The 21768-nt window shown below is 37.0% G+C and overlaps 2 protein-coding genes across 4 annotated transcripts in view; both read left to right on the top strand.

Annotated features, from left to right (window-relative positions):
* Positions 1 to 494: 494 nt before the first annotated feature.
* On the top strand, positions 495 to 9932 carry ugt5f1 (UDP glucuronosyltransferase 5 family, polypeptide F1). Its single transcript, XM_052097712.1, has 2 exons — positions 495 to 553; positions 6254 to 9932. Exons 1-2 carry the CDS (start codon positions 522 to 524, stop codon positions 7857 to 7859), a joined length of 1638 nt encoding a protein of 545 aa, XP_051953672.1. The 5' UTR covers positions 495 to 521; the 3' UTR covers positions 7860 to 9932.
* A 9762-nt stretch (positions 9933 to 19694) lies between these two features.
* The window catches only part of LOC127623310 (neuroplastin-like), a 55604-nt gene continuing 53530 nt past the window's right edge, over positions 19695 to 21768 (top strand). For 2 of the 3 annotated variants that reach the window (XM_052097716.1, XM_052097715.1), the window contains exon 1: positions 19696 to 20063. In XM_052097716.1, the coding sequence (XP_051953676.1) occupies positions 19985 to 20063 (79 nt within the window). In that variant the 5' untranslated portion in view covers positions 19696 to 19984. Of the gene's footprint in view, positions 20064 to 21768 lie in introns of all 3 variants that reach the window. The other variant, XM_052097717.1, reaches the window with a different exon arrangement.

The raw sequence follows: 21768 nt of genomic DNA, 5'->3' as shown, positions 1-21768 counted from the left end.
AGGAAGGTACGGCGGCGGGTGCGGCACAGGGGTGCTGCTCAGGGGCGCTCTGCACTCAACCGGTGCAAGGGGGAGAAGCCGCTGTAATGCGCCGTAAATCCAACAACTTTGCCGATCCATTCATCCAGTAGAGTAATTCAGCACAATGATTACAACCACTTGGCTCCGAAAAAGAAGTCAGAATTAGCATTTGCATTACAGCACCTTATATACCCGTATGTTCAGGAGAGTGGCATGCAAATTCCTCTCGCCAAATTTCATTGGCCTTTTCTCAAAGATCAGAGATGTCTGGAGCTCCCAGGGGCCACCCCTAGTGTCACTACATCGACACAACGTCGAGTGAGTGACAGAAGGGGAACCCATATTTATGGCTTGGCTTATGAATATTAATGACGCGTTTCTGACGCTCATGAACAGATACCAATAAACGTGGACAACGCTATTTAATATTCATAAGCAGTGGACCCGCCCATCAGAACGGCGTGTTTCTGTTCGCTAGTTCACCGAGAGCTTGAATTCACATGCTGTGTTGTTTGCACTCTCTGTTCTGCAGGTTAGTGAATTTCTATATCGTGTTAATATCTTTAACACGCTGTGACCATTTTTATTTTTGTATAAAAAATACAAATGCTGCGCAAAATAGGATATAGTCCTTGTTTTAGGGGACTGTCGTTGTTGTTTTGCTGCATATTACATGTCTGTTTAGCACCGTATAGCTGCATACACTGTAAAGTCCGGGGTGTTTTTCGTGTAGAAGAGAAACACTTGAAACCATTTGCTGAATAAAGAGTGAGATGACACTTTTGCTTCCGGAAATAGTTCAAGTGTGTCATTTCTCGATTAGAAGTAAGCTTTCTTTATTTGCAATATAGGTGGCAGCTCTTTGCTGTTATTCTGTCTCATATCAGGGGTGAGGTGCTTGTTTACCACGATGATACACAGTGAATTAACGTCGTTGTTCACTCTTACAAAAATATGTTGTTAAGGGACATTCTAAAACGCTTAACGTGAAAAACGCTTAACGTGGCTTACTGTACTACTACAGTGATATTGAAAGACCAAACTCAGTACACATCATATTAATAAACCATACTATGTATAAAAAAACAAGATGAGTCCAAAATATGAACGCAACGCGTTTAATTACACGTTAAGCATTTTCTTCCCATAGAAAACCGTTATAAGAAAACGCTTAACGTGGCTTACTGCACTAAGATGATATTAAAAGACCAAACTCAGTACACTATTAATAAATATGATTATATGTTTATATAATATTTATAAATATAAATATTATATATGTGTGGAATAATATAATATATATTTTATAGTATATTAGTACAGTAAGCCACGTTAAGCGTTTTTAACGTTAAGCGTTTTCTTATAACGGTTTTCTATGGGAAGAAAATGCTTAACGTGTAATTAAACGCGTTGCGTTCATATTTTGGACTCATCTTATTTTTTTTATACATAGTATGGTTTATTAATATGATGTGTACTGAGTTTGGTCTTTCAATATCACTGTATTAGTGCAGTAAGCCACGTTAAGCGTTTTAGAATGTCCCTGTTGTGAACCATAGTTTCGACAGAAATGCCATAGTTAAAACAGTTACAACTGTAAAACGAACGTATGGGGTCTGTATTAATTTTCAGGAATCTTTGCCTTTTGTATTTATTTGGCAGTGGTGCAACGGATTTGTTGTGTTAAAAATAAATGCTAATTTACCGTGGTAAATCTTTGGAAGTGCACAAACCTGCTTTTGCTGTGGGCAAGTCGAGGAGATTACGGTCTTAGACATCAACAAAATACTTTGTATTTTACGGAACAATAAGTTGTGTATGACTTTGTTTCTACTGCTGATCACAAATTAAGATTTTTAGAAGAATATTTAAGCTCTGTAGGGCCATACAAAGTGAATGGTGACCAAAATTTTGAAGCTCTTAAAAGCATATAAAGGCAGCAAAAAAGTAATCCATTAGACTCCAGATTTTTAACCCATGTCTTCTGAAGCGATCCAATAATTTTTTGCTTAGAGCAAACCAATAATGTAACTCCTTTTCATTGTACATCTTGGCTCATTTAGCTTCACTGGTTAAAAGATTCTGGTTCTGATTCCTTTGAATGATTCCGGTTACAGTTACGATGGTTTAAGTACTGTTAAGGAAGAGTTATATGCATAAAAAAAATGCAATTATAATTGTAGTTATTGCTCTCAGCAAACTGTTGCCAAATGATGAGGTCATTTCAGATTTCTGCAGAGCAGATTTTACAAATCAGAAATAAATGTAATACAATTCTTGAAAAAGGCAGACTTTGTAGACTTTTTAGAGGTGTAATTTCAATCCAGTAATTGATCCTAACTAGATATTAAATAAAACATTCTAAACAAACAAGTAATGTGATAAAGGGCCTATATTTCATTCATTCATTTATTCTAGTATAAAATTTCACTGATTGCATCAAAACTCATGTTAATCTTTAACTGCATTTTTGTTATATGAACAACCAGTCAGGAACTGCACTGCCTGATTCAATTCTCAAAAGTCTGAAATGCAAATGTTAAAATCATCCATCCTGACCAATAACGCTAGGAATGTTAGATCCAGTCTCCCTTGAGTCCTCTCGCACCATCAGGAGACATTTTCAAAGTTCCGAATTTTTTCAGATGTCCAAAAGTCAACATAAACAGCTATGTTAACCAAGAGGCAGACAAAGGCAGCAAGGGAAATATAGAAGACGGCAGGGGATGAAGTCATGGTAAAAGTGAGCAGAGTTTAATAAATAATCTTAGTGATTCAATAATAATATTTCTCAATGCTCAGTCTGAATTGTCTGACCAGAGCAAGTGTTATTATATCAGGCATAAACAATGGAAAATGTACACTTCACAACATCGTCCTGTGACGTTGAAGACCTTGAAATGGAGACAACTCTATCTCTAACTTGTGCAAACAATACAGCTCACAACATAAGATTAAGCAGAAATAATAAGTGCATGAAACAATATAAATTGAAAGCTAATGAGTAAAAATAAATATATCAAATTAATTTAAAGAAATTAGTTAATATATAAGCAATATGAAACAATTAAAGAAACAAATTAAGTACAATTCAAATGCATGTTTGCTCCCCTGAAGCCATATACACAATCAGGTTGTCTTATAAAAACTTAAATTAGATCATTAGATCCATCCATTCATTAGATCCATCCATTAGAATGTTACTGCAATTCCCAACTGTCTATGGGAATTGCAGTAACATTCCCATAGACAGTTTAGACCATGTTATGTAGCTGTAACACAGTTAAAGGATGGGCAAGGAGGAGGCGAGAACCGGCTTGTCAATATAAATAATATTTAATGAAACTCAAAACCAAAACACACAAACATAAACACACACATGATGGACATGCCCGTAATTCTCTCTCTCTCGAACCATCGTCACCGGCCGCCTTTATCCCTCGTGCGCCTCATCAGGCCGATTGGGGACCGGGCACGCGATATTCCTCCGCTCCACAGTAGCCTAATGTTGAGCTTCAGTCTTGTGTGACTTTAACAGTTCTAATTTCATATTGATTTAAACATTTATAACTTGCACATGAGTGTAACATTAATTCAGTAACCACGCTGACTGATTTATAAGTTGGTTTTGATTTACATAAAAAAACGTAGTTCAAAGAGTCATTTGTTCGGGAACCACACTGGTAATGCTTTGTTTTGATTCACTAAAATGAACCGGCTCATAATCAGTCATTTATTGTTAAGGAATCAGACAACACTGGATGCGGCCAACCCGATCTCATGAAAATTCGTACATAATTTACGAGTTGGCTATTTCGTATGTTGTCGCACGATGTTGTTCGCGTAAACTTGTACGACTTCCATCACGTACAAATTCCCAGATGTCTAATGCGGAAGCGCAAGTTCCGTGCACGTAGCGTTAAGGACATACTTATTAATATTATCCCCTTACCGAAACCCCTTATCTAAACTTAACCAATCAGTAGAGTTTGTAAACATGATAGGAAGCTGTTGTCTGTGACAGAAGCAAGTAATTGTCGCTTATTAGATGTAAACGATGTCCAGCGACATCATTGGCTGTAGTGAAAGTCGTAGGAATTCAAACGAGTGCAGTCGCACGATATCATACGTATTAGCCAAATTTAGACAAGTTGTTCGAATCCTGATCATTTTGCTGTGAGAGTGTGTTGGAAGCGGCGTATTTTTCTCTCTGTAGATTCAAAAGAGTCATTTGTTCAGCAACTGGAATACACTGGACACATGGTGGGTTTCACTCTGTATTCAGGTAGCAGTGCTAGCACTGAATTGTGCTAAAGGCAATTGTGCTGAACGGTGTATTGAAGGCAAGTACTTCAATTTTAGTACTGGGTTCAATCCACATTGGTGGAAAATTGCACGTGTGGGAACAGTTAATGGAACCGAAATTCATGAAAATTAGACAGTTCTAGTATTTTTTACAAAATGGAACAAAATCGGTTCTCAGTTCCCAAGCCTACCCACTATTCTAGTTTGGAAATACTGAAGATGCTCACTCTTGCCAACATTTGCTGAATATTTAGGCATTCTGCACATTGATCAACTGACTCATTAATTGTCATTTCTTGACCACAGCGCATGTTATGTTCCTTCCCTAGTCGATATATTGATTGATTGATTTTGTATGTATTTATAGAGAATCCTGATTCATTCTGATTAATACACACATATGCCACCTGTCTTATTTAGATTTCTATGAACTGGAATATATTCTTAATCGGAAGTATCATGTGCATTTAAACATTGTTAGTGATTGAAAGTTTTCTAACCAGATCATTGCTGTTAACAACAAGTGCTAAAGAACATTTTGGTTTATGAGTAAGGTTTGCTCTACTGCTAGTTTATTACAAGGTGTAACAAAATACCCCAGGGCAGAACCCAACTGAAATATGTTAATCCAGGGTGCGGACCTTTGGCTTGCTGATTGATATTTTTGAGTTTCCGAATCCCATAAAGCCTAATGTGGTTTCCTCATGGGAGGGGTTTTTGACTGCAGTCCAGATTAAATGTGAGAAGCATGTTCCACTTTCACTCTCAGCTATTTCACAAATTAGTGTTTAATGTTTTTACTACAATCTTTTATTTGATTTTCAGGTAAAGTTTGGAACGTTGTTTTAGTTTATTAATAAATGCACAACAGGCGTGTGATTGTGGCCTCTTTAACCCATGCTTGGTGAAAGAAGGTTGTGAATTTTTTTTTAATTCAAATAATATAATGTTTCAAAAATAAAATTTGCAGCAACCCAAAACCCTCTAAAATTGTATCATATCACAACTGAAATGCAATATTGTTCCTTGGGGCTCATATGAATGTTGTGCAAGAACAGCGTGTTGGAGCATGGTCTACATGCCGCTGTATAGGCTATATAACTTCTTTTTCATCCTGTAATATATCAACAATTGTTGACATTGTTAAAATGGAAAAACTACAGAATTGAGTATTATATGGATGAGAAGAACTGGTTATTAGTGGTGGGTATTTCCACAGATCTACTGATTCGATATTACAACGATAATATCAATAACTGACTTGAAATGTAATTGAATGTGGTGAATTTGTACACAAGTGGTGCATTGATGGCTAGCAGTGGTTCATTAAAGGAGTAAACATAAAGAAAACAAAACTTCTTGGGTAGTGAGCCTGATTGTGTGGAACTCGGTACAAATTTACATTATATTATATTAGCATATTTTTTAATAGGTAGACAGTTTAAAAATTGTTTGTCAGTCTATTTTGTTCCCAGCCCGACTGTTTCTATTAAAACAAAGTTAATTTTGCTATCCAAATTGCTTTTAGAAGGGCATGCTATCATTGACTATACTCCCCCTCCTTTTGTAATGACTTACTTTCTTCCGTGGAACAGAACATGTTTGGCAAATTTTTAACCTCTGTCACCATTCACGTTTATTGCAACTTTGTTTTTGTGAATGGTGACTGAGGCTGTTAATCTCTAACATTTTGTCTAAGATTTTGTGTTTATGGAAGAAAGTCGTACTTGTTTGAAACAAAGTATTATGACAAGATTTTTATTTTTGAAAGATTTTAGTATGAAGTTTATCCTTTTGTCATTGTTTTACTATTCTGAACTATTGCGCTGTAATAATTGTAGATGAGCTTTTCAACTAGATGTTTAAAAAATAGTAATAATTTGATCCATTAAAAATAGACCAACATCAAAACCTTTATTTCTTTCAGAAAGACTTCTATGCACCTAAGGATGGATTATATTTTTGTTGTCTCGTACATCATTCTAACCCTAACCTTCCAAGTTCAGTGTGGCAAAATCCTGGTGTTTCCTCATGAAGGCAGTCACTGGGTGAACATGAATGTTTTGATTCAGGAGCTTCATTCCAGAGGTCATCACGTCACAGTGATACGGGCCCTTGACAGCTGGTACATCTCGGAGGAATCGCCTCACTACGTGTCCATGACGGTTCCCTTTTCACTGGGTGGAGATGAGGAATTCTACAGTACTTTCGTTTCTAGACAGCTACAGATCAAGAGGCAGGGACTTTCTGCATGGACCAGATTCAGTTTGGACATGGAACTCAAAGACAAGTTTTCTGAAATGCATAGGAAGATCTGTGAAATGGTGATCCATATAATCGAGAAAGATCCTGTCCTGATAGAAAAACTCAAGGAGGCTAATTTTGACTTGATGTTGTCCGATCCAGTCAACGGAGGGGGTGTTGTGCTTGCACACTATCTCCATCTACCAATCGTTTTCAATGTCCGCTGGACAATACATGGAGAGGCGCATTTCGGAATAGCTCCATCCCCACTCTCATATGTTCCGTTCCCGCTTTCTCAGTTGACTGATAACATGACCTTTCTTCAGAGGACGTACAACATGCTGTTCTACGGCATTCGTATTTTCCTCTACAAGCGCATCGTTGGCCCTCATTATAGTGCTTTGTGCAACCGTTATTTTGGCTCTGATTTAGACTATTTTGAATTATTTCAAGCAGCTGATATTTGGCTGATGAGGGTGGATTTTGTCTTTGAGTTTCCACGTCCAACGATGCCAAACGTGGTATATATCGGTGGTTTCCAGTGTAAACCAGCAAAAGACCTCCCAAAGGATCTTGAGAATTTTGTACAAAGTTCTGGAGAACATGGAGTCATCGTTATGTCTTTGGGTACATTGGTTGGACAGCTTCCACTTGACATCGCAGATGAAATGGCTTCTGCATTTGCTCAGTTTCCACAAAAGGTGATTTGGAGATACACAGGAGAGCGACCTTCTACACTGGGCAACAACACTTTAATGGTTAACTGGTTTCCACAGAATGATCTTTTAGGACATCCAAAGACCAGAGTTTTTGTGTCTCATGGTGGAACTAATGGTCTATTTGAAGCCATTTACCATAGTGTTCCAGTTGTAGGGTTACCACTTGTTTTTGACCAAGAGGATAACCTTTCAAAAATGAGACATAAAGGTGTAGCAAATGTTTTAGACATTGCGACTATAGATAGACATTTATTTAAAAAGGCGTTACAGGAAGTGCTTAATGAACCGTCCTACAAGAAAAACATCCAGAGACTGTCAATTCTCCATAGAGACACTCCATTAAAACCACTCGACAGTGCCCTCTTCTGGATTGAGTTTGTCATGAGACACAAAGGTGCTGCTCATCTTCGTACAGACTCTTATAAAATGCCCTGGTACTCATACTACAGTGTAGATGTTGTAGTGTTCTTGGTGTTAATTTTGTCTTTGGTCGTTTGTATTATATTTAACATGATACGATTTTTATGTCGCCGGTTGTGTGTAAAAGGAAATAGAACAAAACAAGATTGAGTCTGAACACTTGTTTGTTTACAAGGAAAAATATCATCCTAACGCTTGTAAGGTTGTGCAGAGCATTCATTTACAGGCCTGTTTTGTTTGGTTACAGTGATTCTGTGAAATGATAGAATTGGGCTTAAACTATGAATATTTGAAGTATATGTGAATATATACATTTTGACTATGTGCTTAATCTTATAACAATGGGTCACTCTAATAATTCAAAATTTCTCATTTACTCAACTTTATGCAGTCTCAAACTCGTATGACAATATTTATAGTGAAAAAAGTTACATCCGTTTGTCACCCAAAGCCAATTGTATTTCCTCAGAAAACATGGATTAAACCAATTGAGTTTTATAGATTACCTTTTGTCTCTGTCTTTTTGTAGCTTGAAAGTGTTGGGACCCCATTATTTAGCATTCTAAGGACAAAAACGCCTCATTAAAATATCTTTATTTGTGCTCCGCGGAAAAAAGTCATACGAGTTTAAGATGACGTAACGGTTATTAAATGATAAGAGAATTAATCATTATTTGGATGAACTATTCCTTTTGAAGTCAAAATGAAATGGCATTTGTGAGCAATATTACTTAATGACATATTTCCAAGTCAAACAGGATAGTCATAAAATAATTTTTTTTAAAAAAAACAGTGGGCTGGACTTGATCTTATCAATAGTATCCAGCTGCAGAACCGCAGCACCACCAGTTTCAGAACCCCAGCACCAGAACCGGAAGTGAGGGGCTGAGCTTACGTTCTAACTCCAGCACCAGAACCGGAAGTGAGGGGCGGAGCTTACGTTCTAAACCGAGTAGCGCCACCTAACGTTTTGGAGCATAGTTTGCTTTTATTAGACACGAAAGGGCATACTTTTTACGTATGATGTTATAATGATACATTAAGGTACAGTACAATAAGCATTTTAAAACATTGATCTTGTGTAATATAATTGTATATAGTTATCCGTTTCATTGTATTATGAGAGTTACTTCCTGATCATGATGGTGAAAAATAATGCTTGAAACTTATGGGCATTTTATATAAAATATACTTTATTTCACAAGAACATGTGCAGCATGCATTTTTCTTTATGTAAAATAAAACATGTCAAAAAACTAAAAAAGAGAGAAAATTCAGCATCGTTTTAAAAGAAACAATAAAAATGTATACAACAAATGACCAATTCACCCCTAGGCCCATTTTATCATGACAATCCTGCAGCTCAGGTAATGAGTCACCTCTCTGAATCGTTATATGTCTCTACAAGAGATGAAAGCACCACACAATAATCTCAATGTAAAAAAAAACTCAACTATTAGGTAACATTAACTCACAAACAATGCATATAAAAGAGGAACGTGGAACAAACACTTTAACACCTTCACAAGATGTCTTCAAAACGTCACCGCAAGGCCCATTTACAACACGCAAAAATGTATCAAACCATCTGTAGAATTTTTTTTTTATATAATAAAGTATGACAACCTATTCAAGCTTCAATAAGATGATAAAGTTAAGCACAAATTAAATATTTAGCAGATAAATGCTGAACTTAATATATGCGATAATTTTTCACCACATGATGTCAAAAACGTTAGACAACGTTACACAACTCACCGTGCTCTCCTCCATGCTTGTCTCATTGTCAATAACACCGCCCCTCACTTCTGGTTCTGGCGCTGGGGTTCTGAAACTGGTGGTGCTGCGGGTCTGCAGCTGGATATATCTCGATCTTAGATTGAGAATTGTGTGGATCGTAAAAAGGTTCATAACCAGAATGGAGCAAGATCTGAATGCGAGTTTCCTAAAACAGTGTTTTGATTGGTACAAGTTGGTTTTATTTGAACCATATAACCAATGTTAACCACAGTCATAAATTATTTATTCCATTATTCTTCATTCTAAAACTTCCTGTAATTACTGTCCTGCCTGTAATTACTGTGATGTCACTAAATTTGCTTATACTGATATTGCCGTCTGTAATGACTAAAACCTCTATAACATTCAACAGCATTAAATCACTTTAACATTTGTTAATATCATTATTTGCCGCAATTATAGCAGGATAACAGCACCTTTAAATACAGCAAAGGTTAACTGAACACTCAATAAAAAAAAGATTTCTTTTACATGAGGTAATACTGAATATTATCCATTTAAATTTTCTAGTTTACACCATTTAGACAAAAAAATATGTCTACACTGAGTCTAGTGTAATATTCAATGCAGAAAAATCAAATATAAAAATCAAATTACACACAAATGAAAAAATAGTCAATCAAGGACCATTCTTCCAGACAGTCCCATCTGAATTACAAAAGATTTTACATTGTGATGATGGTTATAGACACATGATGGGAGCATGGTATATTTACACAGTGACAAAACCAGACCAGTGCTGAGCTCAACAAAGTAATGCAAATAAAAGTAATGATACAAATTGCTCTGTGTGCTTATGATCAGGACTATAAACACCACAGACATTGATTGGGTTACGTTGCAGCAATGTTAAGAATAGTAGTCAATTACTTTGGGGATTTCAATGACTAATACTTTAGATCTTATCTGGTAAATTTGGCCCCACTTCATTACGTCCATAATTATGATAATCAAATCTGGACTAATGCACCATCAGCCAAGTTTAAACAACCGAAACAGATACAATTATACATTACAGTGTCCATTATACACATATCACTTGATTACTTTCAATAAAAATAGCACTAAAAGAATGTATTTACTAGTTGTTCTGTAACATCTCTGTCCACCTCATCTGTACTAGCATGCTCTAAATTACAACAGAGAATAATTTTGACTCATCCCTCAGTTTGTATAAATCAAAAAATGTGTTAACATTAATACTTTAAATAATGACAGAATTGTGTATTTTAACATTAAACCAAAGTCTTTCTAGCGAGTCAGTCCACTGTCGGCCATTTCTGGAACACTCTCAGGAGGCTATTTCCAGTCATGGAAGTGCAGCTCCTATCTACTTGAATGGGGAATGACCAAAATCTCCAAAACGGTTGGTCAAGATTACGATCAAAGAACATATTTCAAATCAGCAGTAAAATCTGACAATACTGGTAAATTGTGATTCTTTACCTCGTCCTCATATTATGCTAAAAACCAAAATTTTCCCAGCTTTTAGAGCTAATGCGCATGTGCGTTCTAGAGTTGATTGACAGGCGATGTCTGTATCTAAAAGGTGATTGGCTCGTTTAACTTTACTGTTCACTTCCATTCTACATCCTCTGAGCTCAGAGCTCCTTGGTTGAGCATTCCAATCTCTCCCATTCATTTAAATAGAAGTGGCCCATCTGTGCTAAATAATCTCTGTTTAATACCAGTGCAATGCCTTGCCTCATAGCCTTCCATTGTAAGTGCACTACTGTAAATGCACTGAGAAACGAGTGGAAAAAAATGTCTGTGGTAATTGTCAGCATGTTTTGAATCCAGAATATTCCTTTATGCCTGTTGTTTTACAAGTAGAAAAACGACATAGTACTTATAGTACAATATGACGCAAACATTGTGATGTAAAGGGTGACCATAGGTGGTTACAGAACAACTAAAGAATGTTGGAAAAAAGTTTATTTTCTTACGTAGCTTTGCAGGTTGCAGGGAGATTCTCGTTTAGATGCTGGTCAGCTGGCCCTATAGAGAGTCATCTCTGCTACATTAGTGTCTTGAGCCTCAAGCTCCTGTTGGCAGCTTTCTCTGATCACAGATACAATTGAGCAGGATTATGCCGATCACCTGTTTACATGAGAGAGAAGCATATAAGTCAGTTGTTTCGAATTCCGAGACAAATGGAAAGAGATTCACAAATACAAAGTTGGTCCACAAATAAAATGAATGAGATCCACAAATAAATGTAAGGAGTTTCACAAAAACAAAGTGAATTCACAAATATAAAGAATGAGATTTACAAATGAAAACAAAATATTACAAATATATATTTTTTTAACTCACAAACACAACTATTTTTGTGGATGCAGCTCACATTTGTGAATTCTGAAACATTTCTTGTGCGAGAGCTTCAGGCAATCCACAAATTGGTGGACTCCACCCATCATCTTCTCAAGCCAATCAGATAACGGCCACATTACTCGGACCATTCGTAGCATGTTATATCTTCAACCAATAACGCTTAATTTTACTATCAAGGCTGGACCAGATTTGCAGCGCTCTCATGGGCTGCGTCCGAAACCAAAGGTAGCTGTCTTGTTGCATTGCTGCCCTATTAGTCAATGTCAGTCAACAGAATTTGCGTATGAAGGTACCTCCGGGAATTGGTTTTGGACAGGATACTGAGACAGCATAACGTCACATCGTTGCTAGGATACCAGCAACTGATTAACGCCATCTTTTGTACACTAAATGTAACGCATCTGCTTGAATCATCCAACCGAATTGCAATGCTCTTAATAATCTAGAACAAAATCAAGAGAGTTTAATGTCTACAATACTACTTTCTCACTAGAAATGGAATTAAAAGTTGGAAAAAGTTAATAAAAACAAACATTTATACACAAATTGGCTATCAACTGCCTCTTCGGCTGCTTTTATTTTATTGAATTTTTTTGTTCAGCTCAACCGCTGTGGATTCGGGAGCACAGGATTCTGGGATTTGATAGGCAGCGAAGGATACATCTATGCTGCCTTCAAAAACCTATCAGATGAAGGTACCTCAGTAGACCGAATGTGACGCAAACATTGGATTCTGACATGCCTTGATCCCTTCCTACTTCTGTATACAGCCTCCGGAGGCAGCATTTTCCTGGTTTCGGATGTAGCCATGAGCATGGAATCAAGCACATACAGATAAGCTCCAAGGCTGCAAACTTTTAATGAAACAGAAAAAAAGTTTCTTGACAAACTCGTAGCTACATAATGGAAATATATACTCAGCAAAAAAGAAACTTCCTCTCACTTTCAAATGCTTTTTATTTTCAGCAAACTTAACGTGTAAATATTTGTATGAACATAAAAAGATTCAATAACTAAGACATAAACTGAACAAGTTTCACAGACATGTGACTAACAGAAATGGAATAGAGAAGGGGGGCACAGCATTGAGATTACCTGCAAGGACAACAAGCTCAGTCTGATGATGCTGTGACACATCGCTCCAGACCATGACGGACCCTCCACCTCCAAATCAATCCAGAGTAAAGGCCTCAGTGTAACGCTCATTCCTTTGACGATAAACGCGAGTCCGACCTTCACCCCTGGAGAGACAAACCGGCGACATGTCAGTGAAGAGCACTTTGTCCCAGTTCTGTCTCGTCCAGTGAAGGTGGGTTTGTGCCCATAGACGACGTTGTTGCCAGTGATGTTTGTTAAGGTCCTGCCTTACAACAGGCCTACAAGCCCTCAGTCCAGCCTCTCTCAGACTATTGTGGACAGTCTGAGCACTGAAGGAGGAATTGTGTGTTCCTGGTGTAACTCGGGCAGTTGTTGTTGCCATCCTGTACCTATCCCACAGGTATAATATTCGGATGTACAGATCCTGTGCAGGTGTTGTTACATGTGGTCTGCAAGGACAATCAGCTGTACTTCCTGTCTCCCTGTAGCTGTCTTAGGCATCTCAAAGTACGGACATTGCAATTTATTGCCCTGGCCACATCTGCAGTCCTCATGCCTCCATGCAGCATGCCTAAGGCACGTTCACACAGATGAGCAGGGACACTGGGCATATTTCTTTTGGTGTTTTTCAGAGTCAGTATAAAGGTCTCTTTAGTGTCCCAGGTTTTTATAACTGTGACCTTAATTGCCCACCATCTGTAAGCTGTTTGTGTCTTAACATCCGTTCCACAGGTGCATGTTCATTAATTGTTTATGGTTCATTAAACAAGCATGAAAACTTTGTTTAAACCCTTTACAATAAAGATCTGTAACATTATTTGGATTTTTACAAAATGATCTTAAAAATACAGTGTTCTGAAAAAGGGACGTTTCTTTTTTGCTGAGTTTATGTATGTGTCGTCAAAACCTTTACTCAGACACACTTCTAGACACTACCATAGATCAGTAGTACAGATAGTGTATTTATAAAACATGAATCATATTAGATGATCTTTGGAGCACAAACCATAAATTAATACCCTATATTTCATGGTGTAAAAGATCTGCTCTGGCAATAATTTGGTTTCACATTATGTTAACGTATTAAAAATTGAAGTCATATTTCAAAGGATTTATATTTTATGACAGACCAGTACAATGTTACTCAAAATAGATAATTGTTAACCCTGTATAACAATACGTGTTTGTGAAACATGTTCTTTTCTATACAGTAATGGACTTGTTTTTAACATGTAACTATTATTTCTTCCAATCATTTGTGCAGAATGCTCTTACCCTGACTAGGAGTATCCGTCTCAGACAACTGATACAACACCATGACGTGGCAATAAGGATGTTCACGTACAACAAAATTGAGCAAAATGCAAGCACTCCAGTTGTAATTTTCAATTCCAGTGTTTGTATATTTGAAGTCAGAAGTTTACATAGACTTCGGTTGAAGTCATAAAACCTCATTTTTTAACCACTCCACAGATTTATTATTAGTTAACTATAGTTTTGACAAGTTGTTTAGGACATCTACTTAGTAATTTTTTCCAACAATTGTTTTCAGACAGATTGTTTCACTTTTAATTGACTATCACATGGGTCAGAAGTTTACATACACTAAGTTAACATTGCCTTTAAGCAGCTAGGAAAATTCCTGAACATTATGTCAAGCCTTTAGGCATTAAGACAGTTAGCCTCTGATTGGAGGTGTAGCTGTGGATTTACTTTAAAGTCTACCTTCAGACTCAGTATCTCTTTGCTTGACATCATCAAGCAAATCAGCCAAGAATTCAGAAAACAAAATTGTGGATCTCCACAACTCAACATCATTGGGAGAAATTTCCAAATGCCTGAAGGTACCATGTTCATCTATACAAACAATAGTATGCAAGTATAAACACCATGGGACCACGCAGCCATCATACCGCTCTGGAAGGAGACACATTCTGTCTCTTAGAGATGAACGTAGTTTGGAGTGAAAAGTGCAAATCCCAGAACAACACCAAAGAACCTTGTGAAGATGCTGGAGGAAACAGATAAACAAGTATCTATATCCACAGTATAACGAGTCCTATATTGACATAACCTGAAAGACCAGGAGGGGCTGGTGCACTTCACAAAATAGATGGCATCATGAGGAATTAAAAGGATGTGGATGTACTGAAACAACATATCAAGACATCAGCCAGGAAGTTAAAGCTCATTGCAAATGGGTCTTCCAAATGGACAATGACCACAAGCATTTCTCCAAAGTTGTGGCAAAATGGCTTAAGGACAACAAAGTCAAGGTATTGGAGTGTCCATCACAAAGACCTGACTTAAATATGATAGAACATATTTGGGCAAAACTGAAAAAAAGTGTGCAAGGAAGCCTACAAATCTGACTCAGTTACACCAGTTCTGTCAGGAGGAATGGGTCAAAATTCCTGCAACTTATTGTGAGAAGCATGTGAAAGGCTACCCAAAACATTTGACCCAAGTTAAACAATTTTAAGGCAATGCTACCAAATACTAACAAAGTGTATGTAAACTTCTGACCAACTGGGAATGTGATAAAATAAATAAAAGCTGAAATATATAATTCTCTCTACTATTATTCTGACATTTCACATTCTTAAAATAAAGTACTGATCCTAACTGACCCAAGACAGGGAATGTTTTCTACAATTAAATGTCAGGAATTGTGAAAAACTTTTAATGTTTAAATGAGTTTAAATGTATTTGACTGTGTATGTAAACTTCTGACTTCAACTGTATGTGTAAATACAATGCACTCAAATTTAATGTCTTTTGTCACATGAGATGTTTCATCATTTATTCTCATGTTCATGTTGTTCCAAACACAAACGACTGACTTCTGCGGGAGGAACAGGAGGTGTCAGGAATAATGATAGGGACTGACAGCATCGCTTTCATTTCAGCCTCATTAGCAGCATCTACATTTTACAATGTTTTATCATATTCCACAGAAGAAACTAAATATATGAGGGTGTATAAATGACAGAATTTTCATTTTTAATAATTCAACCCAAAGACAATGTTACGGTTTGTTTAAATTTTGTATTGCAACTTTCATTTCAAGACATGATATGAAAAATAAACAATCTCATATTACACATTTTAAAAGGTGTCCTCTATTGGAGCTGGAACCGCTGAGTTGGAGCAGGTGAGTCAAGTGCTCAAAGTTGATGGATAGTACACAAAGGAAACATCTGAAAAAGACAGCAATATCTAATGAGTCAATTATCACTGTCATAACACGGAGCTGTATTTTATAGAGGGATCCCAAATAGTACCTCCTAAAACAATCACACAAAACAGCACGTTTGGCATAATGCGGCAGCCCGTTTCAGCTTATCGCTGCACTTTCGGCCCCATTTCTATGACAGACTATTTTAATTTAATCTGATATGATTCATGTTTTATGAAGGCACTATCTGTACTACTGATCTTTTGTAGTGTCAAGTTGTGTGTTTATTTGGATCTGCCATGTAACATTAAAAGTAAAGGTTTTGACGACACATTTCATTCAAGAAACTTGGTTAAAATTAAACTAGCAGACTCATACAGTCAGCCAGGTTAGCTATAAAGCTAATGATCAGGACACTCTACAAATGGGCAATTTCAGCTGTCGACATTTAACAAGACAGGATGCAACAAGATGTTTATAACCAAGAGAAAATTATACTAACCTTAAGTCACAGTATTCTTCTGATGGCGTCCTTTTCTTTAAAAGTTTAAGTCCTTGGAGATTCCATGCTCATGAGAGCGCTGTGACTCTGGTCCCGCCCTGATAGTAAAACGAAGTGTGATTGGTTGAAGATAGAATGTGCTACGATTGGTCCAATAAAATCTGATTGGCTGGAGAAGACGATGGCTTGAGTCCACCAGTGCAAGAACTGTTACAGAACTCACAAATGTGAGCTGCCATCCACAAATAAATGCTGGAATATATTTGGAAATATTGTTTTATTTGCAAATCTCATTTTATTTATTTGTGAATTCACTTTATTTTTTATTTTTGGGTGAAAACTCCCCTTTAAGAACATGTTCATGTCATATTTAACCCAAATTCGAAAGAAAGAAATAAGAAATTATATTTTGCTTCAAAAACTAAAACAATATTAGGACTTGTATTGCATTGTGAAATTTAAGGACACCCATCCAATCTTATTACCATGAAATAAATAGAAAAAAATATATACATTTAAATTGTAAGGTATTTATACATTAAGGTAGTGTTTGTTGCATAGGCTTTAATTTGTGGTTGATTCAAATATAAGCATTATTGTATGTCAGAGATTTTCTTGACTGCGGTTTAATCTTGACTATAATTATACAAACACACCTGCATCCCTGAATGATCAACATTAACGTGAACGTGACCACGGGGATGATGAAGAACCCGGAGGAAAACAGCCCTTTCCAGGTCGGATTGCACGGACACTAAAACTCCACTAACTTCTCCAGCCCCATTACATTTACATTTATGCATTTGGCAGATGCTTTTATCCAAAGCGACAGTGTAATTATTACAGGGACAATCCCCCTGGAGCAACCTGGAGTTAAGTGCCTTGCTCAAGGACACAATGGTGGTGGCTGTGGGGATCGAACCAGTGACCTTCTGATTACCAGTTATGTGCTTTAGACCACTATGAATGGTCTTTTATCATTTCATTTTAATATTTAAAATTGATCAGTATAAATGGAGAGTGAATGAGCAATGTACTGTTTTAACCGCCCTTGAAAGTTTATTTTCCATCAGTCATATTTTAGTTAGTATGTAGGCTAATTCATAACATTTATTTATTTTGCTATTTCATTTATTACCACAATATTTAGTTTTATCTTCCTATGGAATAGTATCATAATAAAGGAAACAATAATAAACAAACAAATAATAATATTTAACGCACAAGAATGACATTTTACAAAGTGCATTTTAATAATTTGGCGATGTGTGTCCATCAGGTGGCGCTCTGTGGATGTAATCGGGTGTGTACTGCGCCAATAATCCTGTTCACCTTCTGTTTTCTTAATCCTGAGTGACTGAATGCAAATAAGTGTGTAATGCATCTATAGGTGCCGTTCTGTCAACGACACTTATATTTTTCCAAAACTGAGCCGACGCTGTGTGGATGAAATATAATTTCTTGGAGAAAATCACTTAAATCCTTGATGCCCTGGATACATATTATGTGGATTTTTGGGAATAAATAGGCCTAGTGGTTTTATTCATAGTACCACCATGTGTTTGGGCATGTACATTGGAGCGCCATGTAAATACCATAATAATGATGCTTATCATTTAGTACCATGATATTTAAAATAACCATATTACCATGATATTACTGTACTGTAAGTTGCTGTATAGCCACAGAACTTTGATTTGTTTATTTATTTATTGCAATAGGAATCGAATAGAAGTGAAGTTGTGTTAATGTAAATGTAAGTGAATGTAGTAGGTTATAAGCATTTGCATTATGTAGCACATGTTTTTCAATTTAAATACACTGAAAGTAATTACTAAATCAATGTGAAAATGTTTTAATTGTAATATCTGGGGTTTATAGTATTGTATTGTACTCTTATTTAACAGTTGTGGTGTCTGCTGTGTTTAATACTGTTACACAGTGGCAGATCAGTGTTCATAAGAATTCTTCACATGGAAATAAAGTATTCTGTGCTCTCTAAAGACGTAAATACATATTTAAGGAATTTATTGCAAAAGCACATAAAACAAAAACTGCACTAGAAAGGAGAAAAACACTGAAAACAACAGAAAAAATAATAGAGGCATTCAGTAAGTCTTTTAGAGCTGATGAGAATTCCCACTTATGAGCGCAGAATTATATCATTAAAATAAAGGCTCTTTCTGAGCATATGGGGGCCCTAAGCAAAATCCTAACAAAGAATGACACCACAATACGGTCTTCAACAAATTTGAATATATTAACTTAAAATTTGAATATATTAATAACACAAAATGCAAAACATAACAATAAATGAACCAAAAAATTACAATAAATTAACAAGAATTAACTATACAAATGAACAATTAATGACTATAAATAACAATAAATAAGTACATATACAACGGGACACAACTGCTAAATGATAGCTTACTAAATGCTGCAATTTAATGCATGACAACGAACAAACGCCACAGGTAGGCTAAGCCTACATTCATTTCTTACCTGTGGTCTGGCTGCGTTTCTTGTCCTTCCTTTTTATTTTTTCCACTCCCAACTTCTAGGTGTACTTTATGATGACGAAAAACCCTTTTAGCGTGACGTACCTGTCACATATATGTACAACTCTCTCTTTGCAGTTACATTCCACCTTCCCTCTCGAGCCACAAGGGGGCCCCCTATCTAATTTTTCCACTATCCATTAACTGCCTGAACCTTGCTTGCAGCTTTTAGTATATATAAAGCTACCTTGCTTCGCAGGGCCCCCTGGTGGTTCAGGGGCCCTAAGCGGCTGCTTACAAGGCCCTGATTAAAGTCTTAACGTCAACTATACAGTACTTGGATCATAAAGAGTCTATGTTACATCACTTAACTTATGACCATTCTATGAATTAATTAATGTTACATTTATATAGTGCTATGCTGACACTACACTCAAAGCGCTTTACATAGTGAACAGGGGACTTTCCTCAACCACCACCATGGTATGTGAAGGTTACCCGTTCTGCGTTGCCGCTGCGCAGAACTGACGCGCTTGAGTCGCCCGAGGGCAGAGCGCGCAACGACAGCTGATGATGCGCTTGAATGAGCCGCGGGGTGTGCGCATTGTCAGCTGAAGGTTCTCCGCGATGACGGACACCCCGATGGCCCAGCAGCAGCATCATCCGCATCCCTGAGCACCCAGCATCAGCACCAGCTATCCCCATCCATCCATCCATCCTCCATGCTCCAGCATAGGCGTGCAGAGCCAACAGCGCCTATCGGATTTCTCTCTTACCCTCCGCTGTCTTCCACCATCCTCCGTATCTGAAGCTGTTCTCTCTCCAGCATCCGACTGCCGTGTCCCGTCTTTCATCTTCCAGGATGTTCTCCGTCACACGGATGCTGTCGATGGTTCTCATCGTTGGAAACGTTATGCTCCAATATGTGTCATCTCAGAACGGTAAGCATCACTGGAATCGCGCGTCCGGGATCTCTGTGTAATCTGCTTTAGGGACGCGTAGGTTAGAGGTCGAGCATTTTTTATTATTATACAGAGACAAAATGTTTATTTTGATGGGATATAGCATTGGAAATCCCGTGCAATAAGTGTATGCATGCCATCCATGCATTCAGTCGAGTGATGTGGGAATGAGTTTATTTTATATAATAATTGATATCTTGGATCTCCCATTTGCGACTGATCATTTTAGCTAGACATTTTTTTGTTTTTGTTCTTTTGACAAAGACATTTTAAAATTCTGGTTTTAGGGAAGCATTATTTTTATAGTGTAAGGTTGATTTAAGGAGTGTTTTCTTATGTACATATTCTCTTGAGTAATATGTGTTGTTTACACTCATCGTGGGGTTTCACCCTTCAAACTGACATTCACTGCACAGCAAGAGATTTCACGACTCATTTTTTGAGAGATAATATTTATATTACTTATAATAGGAACATTCTAATGTCCTAATATTGCTAGTAATTAATGTATAGCCTCATAAAAGGATTATTTTAATTAATTAATGTGCAAGAGGACACACAAAACAATAATGTAAGAGCTATATGTGCAAGTGATTCTACTGTAGGTGAGTGCTGATTTTAAAATGAGCAGAAATAGAATTCCAAAGGCTTTGTGAGCACCAAATAATGACCACACTGCTTAGTGTGTGTCCCTGAAGGCATGACTCTGACTTTACATTCTGGAGTATCACAGCCCTGACCAGGAGAGGGCAGATACATCACCTGCAGATAAACAAGGCCAGGGGTATTCCCTCTTTAACCACTAGAAAAATAAAAACAAGAGAGAGAGAGAGAGAGAGAGAGAGAGAGAGAGAGTTACCAGTCACCTTTATGTCCAAAATGTTGTTTTTGTGTACCACATCACTTTATTGTGAGCATGACCCAAATGTAAACCTCAGACTTAGTAGAAGCTTATTTTGGATGCATATCTCACTGTTTAAAATGTTAAGCCAATTTACCTTTCAATTTAATATGAAAAAATTCACTTCAAATTGTTTGTAAATTAATTGGTTTTATAAAAAAAACAAATAGGACCGAATTAATCTCAATAAATTGGGTTGCACAATGAAAGTAATTTTTAAGGGTCAGGTGTAGTTAAAATACATTCTCCTATCTGATTTAACATGCAGAGTCCAACTATAAGTTAGCCCAGGGCAGATTTAGGCAGGGGTGACATGGGCAGCAGCCCAGGGCGCCATCTTTTGTTGTGGGGGGCTGAAGAGGGTTTTCACCCAGGGTGCCATACAAGCTAGTACCGCTACTGAGTTATTCATTTGGTAGTTTGACTTCCTGAAGAGTATAAGCACTTTAAAAACTTTGCTCTTTCTGAGCACCCCGACTAGACCGGACGTCTGTGGTGGTAGATACACAGGCTACTGGTAGAAATGAATCCTTTACACTTAAGGTAGCTTTAGCTAAATATTCATTATAATTTTTTCCAGTGCTTGGTAAAGAAGAACCTTTTTATTTTAGTGAAAAGTATAGAATGGATATAAACGTCCTGTTTGAAGACATTAGGGCCCGATACAGACATTGGCAATGTTTGGAAAAGCTTACTAACATATTACTCTTACTATTACTGAAGGATGAAACGGTACTCAAAATTCACAGTTCGGTACATACCTCGGTTTTTGGGGTCACTGTT

Source organism: Xyrauchen texanus, chromosome 29, assembly GCF_025860055.1.
Source record: "Xyrauchen texanus isolate HMW12.3.18 chromosome 29, RBS_HiC_50CHRs, whole genome shotgun sequence".
NCBI classification, from domain to species: Eukaryota; Metazoa; Chordata; class Actinopteri; order Cypriniformes; family Catostomidae; genus Xyrauchen; species Xyrauchen texanus.
Note: the sequence above shows the minus strand (reverse complement) of the source record. Positions and strands in the feature narration are given on the sequence as shown.